Source organism: Desarmillaria tabescens, assembly GCF_030435595.1.
Source record: "Desarmillaria tabescens strain CCBAS 213 chromosome Unknown EV420scaffold_12, whole genome shotgun sequence".
Taxonomy (NCBI): domain Eukaryota; kingdom Fungi; phylum Basidiomycota; class Agaricomycetes; order Agaricales; family Physalacriaceae; genus Desarmillaria; species Desarmillaria tabescens.
Window position 1 is genome coordinate 102,999 of NW_026848311.1, and position 13,526 is coordinate 116,524.

The following is a 13,526-nucleotide window of genomic DNA, read 5'->3' on the forward strand; positions in this document are numbered from 1 at the left end:
GGCTTAACCAAGAAGCAATCCATCGCGTACTGCACCCAGCTCAGCACCCAATCCAACACCTTCACAGTCGTCAGCTGAAACATCCCAGAAAACTCAATGAATACCTATGTCATACAAAGCCGGAAGATGCGACCACGATGCCCAGATAATGAAGGCAAAAATAAGGAACTGAATCTTGTCTTTGGCGTCGGCCAGATCACGTTCTGTCTTGCTCAGTTGTTTCACCTCCAAAGGTCTCAGCTCACGTAAAATATTTGAACCATCAATTTCAAACGCTTACTGGCTTCTCCCACAAGACGACGCTCCCGTTTCTTCCAGACGATCCGGTGGCAACCATATGCCGATCTGATACCGTGGCAGCCTGTTTCGCGGTTTGTGAGTGCGTTCAAGTATGTCACTGCTTTCCGCTCACATCCAATACCTGCAAATAATCACGATCTGAAACAAATGAGCAGCAGGTAGTACCAGGATCCTGACCAAAAACTCACCTTTGCCATGATACATAATCTGCAATGGCTTCTTGCCTCCGTTCAAACACGAAAATACATATGCAGCCCCATGGTCGCTTCCACAAACCACGACTTGACCGTCTTCTGCAAAAACAGCATCTTTGATGATGCTGCGCTCCCGAGTCATCGGAACAGGGAATGTCTGGCTAGTCGAAGAATGAGGAAATGCGTAGAGATCAAATCCGCTCGTCAGATTGTCAACGAGCAAATGGTGGCCTTTGTAGAGAGCGGCGCTTCCACTTTCGAGTCAGTTAGCATTGTCTTACTAGTCCTTACGAAGGTAGGTGATGCCTACATGGGTGATTTAAGGGTTCATGACCATTTTATATTCGGTTTCCCATCTTCAGTCATGATACATAACCTAAAACTGATGGTATATGAATGAGGATAGCAAGGAATCTGGGAGAACATTAAACCTACATTTCCTTTGATTCCAAGCAGAAGACAATGAGCTGTCTGCCTTCGTCAACGAAACGCAATGACCTCGGAATGGTGTTCTTCAATTTAGTTGTCCATATGACGTTGAGAGTGCAAGCTAACTGAGGTCAATAGGACGACGCTGAGAGACGGGTGCATGCCTACACGTCCAATCTAAATTGCACAGCTTGATTTCACCATGTTGGCTAGAAACCACGAGCTGCGTATCCCGTGGATCATAAGAAAGCGCTTCCACACTGTCAGAAGAGGGAAAGGGGGATAGACGTAATGCTTCCTGAAATTTGCGCTGCTGCCGTTAAACGAAGCTCGTTGCGAGCTAAAAGAAGAGGACACACGCTGTTCTTGGCCCTGTTATAAATAGCCACTATTCCCCTGCCGGTCCCAAAGGAGAGTGCCAGAGATCTGCTGGACCGGTTTAAAGAGGGCAACCAAGTAATACTGCTTATCTGCCCCCAGCTCTCGCCGGGGTTTTGAATAAGATGTACTCTCTTTCCGGTGTGTGTATCGTAAATGTGAATTGACTCCGCGTCGTCTGGATCGCGAGGCCGTGATCAGTAAGCAATCTGAAAGAGAAAGAGGTGGGCATACCTCCACTCGCCAATAACTCTCCATCCACCGAAAAAGACAAACAGTTTACTGAAGCAGAGGACCCAGTGAGTCACGTAACGATATGATAGCGCTGGAAAAGGTACATTAAATCCGACCCAACAAACTACTTGGACATGCGAGCTTACCTCTTCTGGCGGCGAGAGCCAGCTTTGCAGGAAATCGTGTAGATGGACAAGTAGAGACGCCATTGAATGCACTGAGGGCACTTGAGAAGAGACGAAGATGATGGTGTCTTTCAACTGCGCACGCGCAGGGTACGTCTACGTGCCTTGATATTGCTTCCTTTGTTTTGCCAAATAGGGTATTATGGTCACCGGTAAGATACCGAGACGTGCGAAGAAACATCTCCATCGTGATGAATATGTTTGTGTGCATTAACGGGCTACTGAATGAATATAATTCTTGAATCACGAAGGATGATGACTGTTAAGATTGATCATACCATAATATGCACTCTCATAGACCTCAGTGCCGAATATCACCAAGCCTTGATGCGTCACGCTCCAAGCGTGCACAAAATTCGGTCTTCCCTGATACAAAGTCTTCGCTGAACGGCAAAGGATGGGGACGATGAGCACTACAACAGCAATGAAGGGGGAAGTCGATAAATGACAAGCCCATCCAAACGCAAATGACTACGGACGACAAATTGAGGATAATTTATTGTCATGATGAGATTGGATACACACCTGGCAGCGGCCTCGCAGCACTGGCAGATCTTCTTTCCTTGGAGGCGGAGGCCACAGTTTCGGTTGTACATCGAGGTCCAACTCTGTGCGGTTCTTATCCCGTTCCTCATCCTATTGCACGGTGCCCTTATCGTAGCCTACCGAGAGCTAGCCTATGGAAAATCATAGATGAAATCTGCGAGAACATCAGAAGTGTCGATTTTCTATGGAAGACATGGGACCATACCAGTGTCCTCAGCCTTAGCATCCTGCCTCTCTTCTGAACCCTCTTCATCTTGATTCGCCTCATCATCAAGGAATCATCGGATTTTCTGTATTTGTTTGATGAGCTTGGTCAGGTCCAAGACGAGTTCCATGGCGACTTGCTTGTGGGTAGGGTGGTTGCAGATTTAGATGGGTCGGGTCCCCTCACTGCATTGGCTTTACGAAAAGGATTTTTGGGTAATATAGCGAGGACAGGGAGGTACCAAAGCACGCACTGTGGTCCGTGGGTGCAAGTGACGAGTGTACCAATCGGAGGAATCGGATGAGTCGCATACAGATCATTTTCCCATGTGTTCTAGCTGTCAGCCATCAAACGGACTTCGCGTGACACAGGTTAGATCTCCTTGTGTTTTATTATTACGCTCTTGGAAATGCATCTACAGCGTGTATGTACAGTATGTGACGACGTGCTGAATAATTCAATAATGTAGGTGTGAACATCTTTCCGTTCATACTCTTTGCGCTCATAAAAACATCTAGCTCTGTAAGAACGCGTCAAGCGTGTTTACGATGCAACCATTGTCAGGTTCGCTCAGAATTGCGCGCGTATATCATACTCAGTATACCCATATATTGAATGAAATCAGATATCGTGGAACATTGATACAACACGATTATATGTAACTGAATGAGATAATTTAAACTCGAATGCCTTCATTCAAATCGCTGATTCGGAAAAAGATCAGCCATGCTAATAAAAGCAAAGGCAGCAACTTGATAAACTTACAATAATCCGGTTGCCTCAATGCTATTTACCAGCCAGAGTACCACCAGATGGCAGATATGGTACATGACTGTCACGATGAGCTGAAAGAGATGGAGAGGAAGGTGCGTAATGGGGTAGCCATTCCTGCGGTAAAAGTGAGAATACATGAAGAAGGAGAAGTACAGGTCAGACGTACGAGACAGAAACTACCATGACGGCGACAATTAAGAGGAAGAAGAGACCAATGAAAGGGTGGGAACCCTTCCGTACATCGAATTCGACAGATGTGACATATGGAAGCAAGTTGGGCAAGTATTTGAGGGGAATGTAGACTATGGTGCCCTCGTGCCCTCTGAGTCCTTTAGTCTTATAGGAAGATTGAAGGATTTTATCAAATGTCAACTCTAGGATGGTGATATTGTCCTGAGAGAACTGATTAAGCACACGATACACACAACCCAAGCTGCAAGATAAACTCACAGCGTCTCTAAAGATGAACTTTGGAACGGCAACCCTTTGACCTCCCTGACAAATGATGACAGGACTAAAGTCCCTCGTAGAAAGAGTCAAAGTGTTAGCGACCGATACAACAAACCAGATCAAACAACTAAGCGTGACTCGCACTTCGGTCAGGTGCTTTATGTTGTCCGCAGGTTTGCGTTAAGGGAGCTATCGCTTAGTTGAGCGAGAGTGAGTTCAGACTAAGTTATCGGGTGAATAAACTTTAGTTCGAGACTGAGGTTTAAGACCTGCAGTCGAGCTACTTAAATACAGTTTGGGTCGTGCTAAATATACTACAAGTGTCTGCAACGGTGTGTTAAACACACGAGACCCACATGGTGAATGCGATCAAGTCCGGAAAACTAGCATAGCAGGATTACGATGAAGGCGATAAGATAAGATAAAGCATGAAATCGTAATATTACCCCCCTGTTAAGGCAGTCGTCCCGACTGCACAATAACTTGGTTTCGGAAGGTAAGCTCCTACGAGAGAGGGTGCATTCGGTTTTACCAGGTATTCTTGAATTGCCTGGACCAGCGGGTGGTCGGTTTCCGACTCGGTTACCGATTCGTGTTCGGACCACGAGTCGGATTCGTCTTCGTCTTCCCACCAGTTTGCTGGAGGTCGAGTGATGAATGAGACTTGTTCGAAGTCTTCGATTGCGTCTCTTGCGTTGTCTAGGTCTTGTTCGTCGACCCAGGAGTTCTCCTCTCGTGGATACCCTTTCCATTTTACGAGGTATTCGATTCCAGTGCCTCGTCTTCTTCCTCCTCTTCGTGGTGCTCTTTCCCTCCGGTCTACTATCTCTTCAACTTCATACTGTTCTTGCCCGTCTATAAGGTCTGGCGGAGGTGGTGAGGGCTGTATTTGGATTGGGAACTCCGGCGAGTGATATGGAGTAAGGAGGTTCTCATTGAAGCGGTCATGGATTTTCCATGCGGGTGGAAGTCGTAGTTTATATGCGGAGGCGCCATGTTTGGAAATTACTTCAAATGGTCCGACGCGCTTGTCTCCTAACTTCTTCATTGGCTGAGGAAGAGATAGGTTTGTAGAGTCCAACCATACTTGGTCTCCTGGTTGGTACTCTATTGCCGCCCGTTGGTGTTTGTCGTATTGGCGTTTCATTGTTTCCGCTGCCTTTTCTAACGCCTTTGCCGTTTGTTCGTGTACTTTTTGTATATCCGCTACGAATTCCCTGGCAGCCGGGTTAGTTCCTTCCTTAATCGTGAGTGGGGCAAGATGAGGCTTTTGTCCATGGTTGACCTCGAATGGAGAGTACCCCGTTGCTGAATGCTTCCGGTTGTTGTGCTGGAAGGCCGCAAGGGGCAACCACTCACTCCAGTCATTTTGTCGGTGATTGATGAAGATGCGGAGATATTTTTCAATCTCCTGGTTTGCCCGTTCGGTTTGTCCATCGGTTTGGGGATGATATGCCATGGATGGGTTCCCTTGTATGTGTAGCATTTCATACAGCTCCTTCATGAATTTTGACACGAATTGTGGTCCCCTGTCCGAGATCACCTTTTGGGGCATCCCATGTTTCGCCCATACGTGATCTCTGAGGATTTTCGCCCATCCCTTGGAGGTTAACTCCATGGAACATGGTACGGGAATGACTTCCTTGGAGAAACGATCCACGATCATTAGTATGGCGTTGTACCCGTTGGAGTCCGGCAGCTCTCCTATCATGTCGACCGTAATGTGTTCCCATGGTCGAGAGGGGATCGCGTGCGGATGTAAGGGGGCCCTCTTTTTTTGCGTGTTCGTTTTGGTGCGTTGACACGCCTCGCATCCTTTTACGTATCGCTCTACATCACTCTTGAGTTTGGGCCACCAGTACTCTCTTTGGACGAGTTCCTTTGTTTTTTCAATTCCCGGGTGTCCCGTGGTGATGTGATCATGGTGGTAGGCGATGAGCTCTCCTCGTAGTTTAGCGTCTCGGGGTACGTATAGCCTCCCATCGTAATACATTAATCCTTCCTCTTGTGTCACCCCGCGGGGATGATGAAGGGATGCTTCGATCCCTTTGTCCCACCGGGTAACGTCTCGTAGTGCCGTCCTAATCTTCTTGTGTATTTCTTCTTCCCCCGGCATAATGAGCGCTCGGAACATCTCCGGTTTCAGCATGACTACTTCACAGTTGTCTTCGCCTCCCTGGTCGTGATCTGCCCGTCGAGATAATAGGTCAGCTTTCTTGTTTGCTGTGCCTGGTTTATGATGCAGAGTGAAGTGATATTCTGCTAGCTCCGTTACCCACCGCGCTTGTCGACGGTTGAGTTTTTGGGGTTTTCGGAAGTATTGGAGATTCTGATGATCTGTCCAGATCTCAAATTCCTGATATGCGCCCATCAGGTAATGTCTCCAATCTTCCAGGGCTAGCATGATCGCTAAAAGCTCTTTGTCGTATATCTCGTAGTTTCGTTCGGTGACCGTTAGGGCCTTGGATAAGAATGCCACCGGCCTCCACTTTCCTTCTTGTTCCTGAGATAAAACCGCCCCTATAGCTCCTTCACTTGCGTCTGCCTCTACGCGGTACCTTCCGGTGCGCGTGGGTATTGCTAGTACCACTTCTTCGGCTAGCTTCCTCTTGATTTCCTGGAACGCGTTTTCTTGCGCCGTTCCCCACTTCCATTCCGTCTTCCCTGTGAGTTGAGTCAATGGTCGAACATGCTTGCTGTAATCTTGTATAAATCTTCGGTAAAAGTTGGTGAAGCCCAGAAACGATTGTAGTTCTCGCTTCTTGGTAGGTTGGGGCCACTCCGTGATTCCTTTGACTTTTACGGGGTCCATGCGTATTGACCCTTGGCTGATGATTACTCCAAGGTATTCGGTCTCTAATACCTCGAACTCGCATTTTTCCGCTTTCAGGAATAGGTTGTTTGCTCGTAAGATGTGTAGAACCTCTTTCACCACCTCCTGATGTTTGTCCTTGTCCTTGGTGCAGATTAGAATGTCATCCAGGTATACAGTGACATCCCCTCTTGCTATCTGCTCCTTGAACAGGTCGTTCATCATCCACTGAAATGTGGCAGGTGAATTGGTGAGTCCGAAGAACATCACCATTGGTTCGAATAGTCCACGATTTGTTCGGAACGCCGCTTTCCATTCATCTCCCGCTTTGATCCGTACATTGTTATATCCCCACCGCACATCCAGTTTTGTGAAATACTTGGCGTCTTTGAGCTGGTCCATCAATTCCCCGATGAGGGGTAGAGGGTATCGATTCTTTATGGTCATTTCGTTTAGCTTTCGATAATCTTGTACTGGTCGAAGTTTTCCATCTTTCTTTTTGACAAAGAAGAATGGTGACGCCATGGGGGATTTGGAGGGTCGAATCCTTCCTGACTCTAGATTTTCGTCTAGGAATTTGTCTAGCTCTTCCTGTTCCGTGGGGTTCAGGGGATATACCTTGCAGTCTAGACTGGCTTGTGCGTTGGGAATAAGTTCTATAGCATGGTCCCATGGCTTTCGAGGGGGTAGCTCGTCAAAGTTTTCTTTGTCGAAGACGTCTTTGAAGTCCCGGTATGCTTTGGGGACTATTTCTTCAAACGTCTTCGTTTTCTTTTCTTGGTTTGCTTTGGCGGCTAATTCATTGGCCTTGCTTCCCATGGCCCGCACTTGAAAGGCTTCTTCAAAGTCCACTATGAGGATAGTGTCTCCTTCCTCTACTTCTGTTCCCCAGCCTTGCTCGGGGTCTTCATCGGGTAATAGGAATGGTATTTTGCGGCAGGAACATCGGGCTAACGTTACGGCTCCGGTTTTCCAGTCGATGATTGGATTATGACGCTTGAGCCAGTCGTGTCCGAGGAATAGGGGTACGTTCCCTAAGTCCACGACGGCAAGGTCAATTTTTTCATGGTGGTCTCCAATCGTCATTCGAAGTTCGACGACCTCGGTGATGTCTCCTCCCTTATTCCGGCTGCCATCCGCATTGTATACGGCTTGTGCTTTGGACAGCTTTACGGTGTTCATTCCGTTCTCCTGTACGAACGTTCTGTTTATGCAGCTTCCGGTGCATCCGCTGTCCACTAGAGCATCAACTGCTCGTACTTGCCCCGTGTCTAGGGTTTCAAGCTGTACGCGGATGTTAACGCTCCTTCCTCTTCCTCCTCGTATGTATTGGGGGGGGGCGCGCAAATCTTCCATGTTCTGTAAGCATTGTTCCCGTTGATGGTAGCTTTCTTTGGAGGAACCGATGAGGTCTAGGACGAGGTCCTCATCTACTTCGATCAATCGCCTGGGGTGTACCCACATGTGAAGGGTGGCTAGCCTCCCGTCCATGGTCTTTTCTTGTCTCATTTTCCTTCTTACCCATTCCGCGCTGTGGGGTTTGAGCCACCCCTTGTCCCACTTGTCGTCGTAGTACTCTTCTTCCAATTCCGTTACTTCATAATCTTCTGGGTACTCCTCGGCGTGGATCGCCGGGTCTTCCCCTTTTGTCTTTAGGCTTTGTTGGTAACTGTAGTCGTCTTCCTCATCGGGTACTTCTTCGATAGAAACATTCTTTTTATTGCAAGTAGGAGAGTCACATAATGGTCCCACCGACCCGCCCACCGGGGAACACGAGCCCCCGGTGCCATTATGTGTTAGTGATGTCGAAGGGAGACGCACCGTGATAGGGGGAGGATAAATGATGTCCCCGGTCGTCTGGACTGTTGTTTGCGGGGCAGCGGATTTCTTGATAGGGATTCGCGTTCCCTCTTGCGGCTCCGTCGTGTCGGGGTAGTTGGCCGCATAGGGCAGGTGCGTACGTTCCGCCTTCGGGCGAGGCCCTGCATCGTTCCTCTCCCGCCTGGAGGCGCCTTCGCCCACTACTGGCTCGGCCGCTCTTCCTCCGTTTTCTGCGCCGGTACCTACCCTCCACGGAGCGATGTTGACCTTGATCCCGTGTGTCCCGCCGCCTTGCGCAGCATACGCCGCTTGTGCTTTTGCACCGGTGGCCGAGGATCTTGAGTGGGGTTCTTCTTCTAGCACGGTGGAAATCCCCTGTACACCGTCCTTCTTTATATGCGACTTGACAATTTCATTTTGTGATAGCGTGAAAGTTTTCTCATTGCCTCGAGGTACTACATGCGGTACATTAGTCCGACCAGCGGGATTCTGTGACGTACCACTAAATGAAATTGTGTCCTTAGCCAACGCGCGTTTGTCGCTTACGCCGCCGGCTCGTCTTTTACCTCCTCGATTTTCGATGTGGAGGCTTCCCCTTCTTCGTCCTTCAATACTTGTTGATACATTGCGCGGATTTGGGCTCGGGAGAACTTGGGCTGATGCTTGACGAGCCAGGTACTTTCGTCTTTGGGGCACTTGTTGTCCTGCTTCCGATGACCCTTGTGACCGCAGCGGAAGCATCGTCCTTCTTTCCACAGTCGGTCTATTTCCATGGGTTGTCCTTGGCCCCCGTACGTGGTTCCCGTTCCCGTCTTTTTATCACCCTGGGAATTCCCGGAGCTCCCGGCTTTTCCCGTTCCCTTGTTCTGTTGGCCCTGCATTCCCTGGCTTCTTCCTGCGTCCTCCGCTAGCCCTACACGGTAGTTGTAGTCCATTTGTTCTACTCGGAACTTCCATTCGGCATACGTGCGAGGTAGCGCGGTGCCTGTGGCATGTATGGCTGTTTTTACGTTTTTGCGGATTGCTGGTTTGAGTATTTCGATCATGTACTCTTCGTTGTGACGCTTTCCGGACTCTTTCGCTAGTCGTTCAAAGTCACGGAAGAATTCCTTTGCCGATTTGTACGTGTTTTGGCGGATGCGTTTGAACTCCTGTAATTTGAGTTCCACTTCCGCATCGGTTCGGAATTGATCTTCGATTATCTGCCTGAATACATGCCATGCGGGATATCGCAGGTATCCGCATGTTTTGTCATAGTACTCGTCCCTGGCGTGATTCCACCAATGCAAGGCTTTGTCTGTGAGCCGGAATGTGCAGAACACCACCCTATTTGGGCTTTGTCCATGTGCGTTCATTGTGAATTGCTGGGGAAATACATTGAAGTAATCCTCGCACTGGTTGAGGAATCTGTCCACGTCGCTGGACTCCCCTTTGAACTTTTCCGGGGGATCCGCAAGTTGCGGCTTCACTTGTGCCCACGGATTGGTGTTGGCTACCCCTACTATGAACGGTGGTGGCGTATTGGGTGGTTGTACAGGGTCTGCGGGAATAGGGATTGCCGCGGGTCTCGGTAGCGATCATAATGCGGGGTTGTGATGAGGGGACGGAGGGCCTTGTGGTGCCGGGGCTGGGACTGCGGGTTGGACTGGTGCTGCGGCTGCGGTGCCTGCACTTCCTGGGGTCCCTGCAGCCGCAAACAGCCGGCTAGGGTCAACATACCCTGTTCTCTGAAGAATTGATAGGTGGTTTAAATCCACCGTGCTTCCACTTGTTTCCGATGGAATGGGTACTTGGTACCGTTCTCCGGGGTCCGTGTAATCGTCCGGGTGTACTTGGTTCCATAGCATGTTGGTGTGGAAGATCGTTTCTCGATAAAGCACCTGGGCTCCGGTCTGCGAGTTCTTTTCCTTTTGGAAGTACCTTCCCTGTGGCGAGCTGTTCCACGACAATTCTCGCTGTAGCTTTTCCTCCGTCCATCGCAACATTTCTAAATAAGTCATATTTTCTAGCTCGGCCTCAGTAGGCTCTCGAGCTAGATCCTTCCACGAATTCGGGGATAATATCCTCCTCTCCGTATTCTCCGACCCTATGCTGCTGTTGTAGGTCGAAGTCCGCCCTATTCCAGGGTTCTCGTAAATTTCTCCTTCTTCTAAGTCCGATAGGTCGGACTCGCTCGAAAGGCTCCGTGCTTCCCGTGATGACACGGTTCCAGTTTCTAATGATTCTTGCCCACTCGTTGACCCTGAGAACGACCTGATCGAAGTCGGGTCTTCGAGGTCGGTCCCATACCCATGGTGCGAGGAAAGGGATGGGGGCTGCGTAGGGGTGTTCTGGTGCGAGTGGATAAATGACGAAGGGGACGACTGAGGCGGGGGGCTCGATTCCTTCGTACATGAGCCACGCGTCGGCGTAGTCCTGTACTTGTCGGCATATATCGCAGCTGGCGTCTGCGTCGTAGGTGGGACCACACTGGTCGAGCTCGGTAGTGGCTTCTCCTTCCCTATCGTTGATGATGATTGGGGTGTTGGGACGCGTGACGAGCTGTAGGTAGCTTCCTTCGTCGTCAGAGGAGTCGCTGCGGGCGTAGTAGTAGCCCCATGTTTCTCCTCATGAGTCAAGGCGGGGAGGGGACCAGTTGTTGCGTGGGCCTGGGAGCTCATCGCTGTCGTGGTCTTCCTCTGTATCGCTGCCTTCCTCATCTGAACTGCTTCCAGTTCCATCTTCAGCCTCTCTTCTTTCTCCCAGATGGTGTCTAAGCCCTCTTTGATAGAGGCGCTGTCTGTCGGAATCATATCCAGGGTTGGCGGCTGAGTTTTCGGTTGAGGTGGGGGAGGGGGCGTCCCAGGGATCACTTCCCTCGCTTTCCCCTTCGCTTTCTTCTTCGGTAATGGGAGAGAGAACACGCTGGTCCACCCCTTGCTCGTAGACTCCTCACTCTTCTTCTTCTTCAAGGACTGGGCCTCTTTGTGCGGGCCATCCTTCCATCGTGGGTTGGGGCTCGTTGGACTCCTCTGAGTCGGAGTCTTCTGAGATCCACTCATCTCTGTCGATAAAGACAATGTGGACGAATGGGGCGGGTCGGGTGTCGACGTAGTCGGGAGGGGGTGTGTTCGATCGTCTAGCCTCCGGGTTGGGGGCTTCGACGGGGATAGTTTCTTCGGAGACTGGCTCCTCGTTTCGTCTGTGCTCGTATCCATATAGGAATGCGAGGTAGGCTATGGCAATAAAGCCTTGTAGTCCAAAAAGGTCAGTGAGATACTGTTCGATGGGGTTCATTCGTTACTGTTCGTCAACGTGGTTGTTGATGAAGAGTAGGAAAGTCTCGAACTAATTGTTAGCGACCGATACAACAAACAAGATCAAACAACTAAGCGTGACTCGCACTTCGGTCAGGCGCTTTATGTTGTCCGCAGGTTTGCGTTAAGGGAGCTATCGCTTAGTTGAGCGAGAGTGAGTTCAGACTAAGTTATCGGGTGAATAAACTTTAGTTCGAGACTGAGGTTTAAGACCTGCAGTCGAGCTACTTAAATACAGTTTGGGTCGTGCTAAATATACTACAAGTGTCTGCAACGGTGTGTTAAACACACGAGACCCGCATGGTGAATGCGATCAAGTCCAGAAAACTAGCATAGCAGGATTACGATGAAGGCGATAAGATAAGATAAAGCATGAAATCGTAATACAAAGAGGTGATGGTTGACGAAGCGGTCGTGGTGGTAGGTGTAGCGTGTAAAAGTGAGCGGATGAATATGAGGTATTGAATGGATGAGGTCGACATGGTCAAGGCAGGGAGCGAGTGGATGGATGTAGTGGGCTCGACAAAGGAGGAACGCGTTGGTACAATGCAGCTCGGAGCTGGCCGAGGTTGGAACGGAACAAAGGGAATCGACCGATATGGTGGGGGGGAAGTGACATGGTGAGTGTCTTGATATATAATCTGGACGTAAAAAATGTATTTATATGGTCATTCAAACATGAAGTTCAGGACAGCTAGCAAGAGGACAGACGGGCTCAACACGGTGGTTGAACAAGATTTAGATTGGCATCCAAGTCGGATTCATGATCGAAACGGGATGATCGGCCCGTATGCCGCGTCGCGTGGATGATCGAACTTCCCGGTGGTTGCTTCCCCACCCTACATCCACTACAAAGACTTGCTTTATGTCCTGATACAATAATGGCCATGGTATCCTCTGATAAGTACTCAACAAAGCAGTGGATGATCCCAATGTGCTCATTGTTAAGGCGGTTGCTTGTTTTTAAGGTGAGTGACGACCAGACATTCGCCCAGTCACTGCCCATACCCTCTCTCCCTCACAGCCGCCATGCTCCGACACCTTCCGCTCATAACTCGTCGGATAGAATTCACACCTCTTGCACGTACTCCTCTCCCTTCGATAACCGCACGCCGGGAATTTGCTATCGCTCGGGAGCACAGTTCGTCACCTCCTCCTGTCGACCCTGGCTTGCCACTGTCGGACGTCTCGGACGCTAGCGACGTCTCGATGCAATCAGACGATGATAACCTTTCAGGAAACATACTAGAGGAGGACAGCATTGATGATGAAGATGTCAAGATTATACCGAAACCTCCTGGAGAACCTGGCCGCCCGAAATCCGGCGGCTACAACCTCGAACAGACCCTCTCTTGGCCAGATGCCATTTATCAACAAGTTGTCGTATGTCTCTCCTGCTGAGGCTTCTCTCCCGGGCTTACCTATCTCTTCCAGAATCACGTCCATCGTGAAGCTCATCATAGACTTGAAACCAAGAAGAGCTTCAAGAACCAAAGCGTCAAACAAATCCAGGCTATTTGTGATGATGTGAGTCTTCACTGGTTGTCGTTAACTGCCGACCGCTCACTTGACCTTAATGTCGTAGGCTGTGAACGAACATAGCATCCTTCGAGTCTATGAGAATGCATGGCCTGTCCGTGATATGCCGAAGCTCCGGTTGAAGTACACGTCTGAGAAAGTGCGTCGCCAGAGAGGCAGGAAGATGCAGCAAAATTTAGCTCGGGTACATAACTCTTCTTTATACATCTGACAACGACTTGCTGATTGTACATCTCTTTTGTTTAGATCGTACGTGATGGTTCCCCAGGTATCGATTTATGACCGTATATCTGCTTGACGATCTGAAAGTGCACCATTCTGTAGCCTTATTCTTATGTCAAACTGTAGCTTATAATAATTCAT

At 49.4% G+C, this 13,526-nt stretch overlaps 2 protein-coding genes across 2 annotated transcripts; one reads left to right on the top strand and one right to left on the bottom strand.

Annotated features, from left to right (window-relative positions):
* Positions 1 to 3: 3 nt before the first annotated feature.
* On the bottom strand, positions 4 to 636 carry EV420DRAFT_1478197 (uncharacterized protein; the record flags this gene model as incomplete). Its single annotated transcript, XM_060469464.1, has 3 exons — positions 4 to 74; positions 281 to 421; positions 489 to 636. 3 exons carry the CDS (start codon positions 634 to 636, stop codon positions 4 to 6), a joined length of 360 nt encoding a protein of 119 aa, XP_060332453.1.
* A 12,017-nt stretch (positions 637 to 12,653) lies between these two features.
* Positions 12,654 to 13,461, top strand: EV420DRAFT_1478198 (uncharacterized protein; the record flags this gene model as incomplete). The annotated part of the gene is given in 5 exon segments (XM_060469465.1): positions 12,654 to 13,007; positions 13,059 to 13,151; positions 13,210 to 13,302; positions 13,410 to 13,412; positions 13,432 to 13,461. 5 exon segments carry the CDS (start codon positions 12,654 to 12,656, stop codon positions 13,459 to 13,461), a joined length of 573 nt encoding a protein of 190 aa, XP_060332454.1.
* Positions 13,462 to 13,526: the final 65 nt, after the last annotated feature.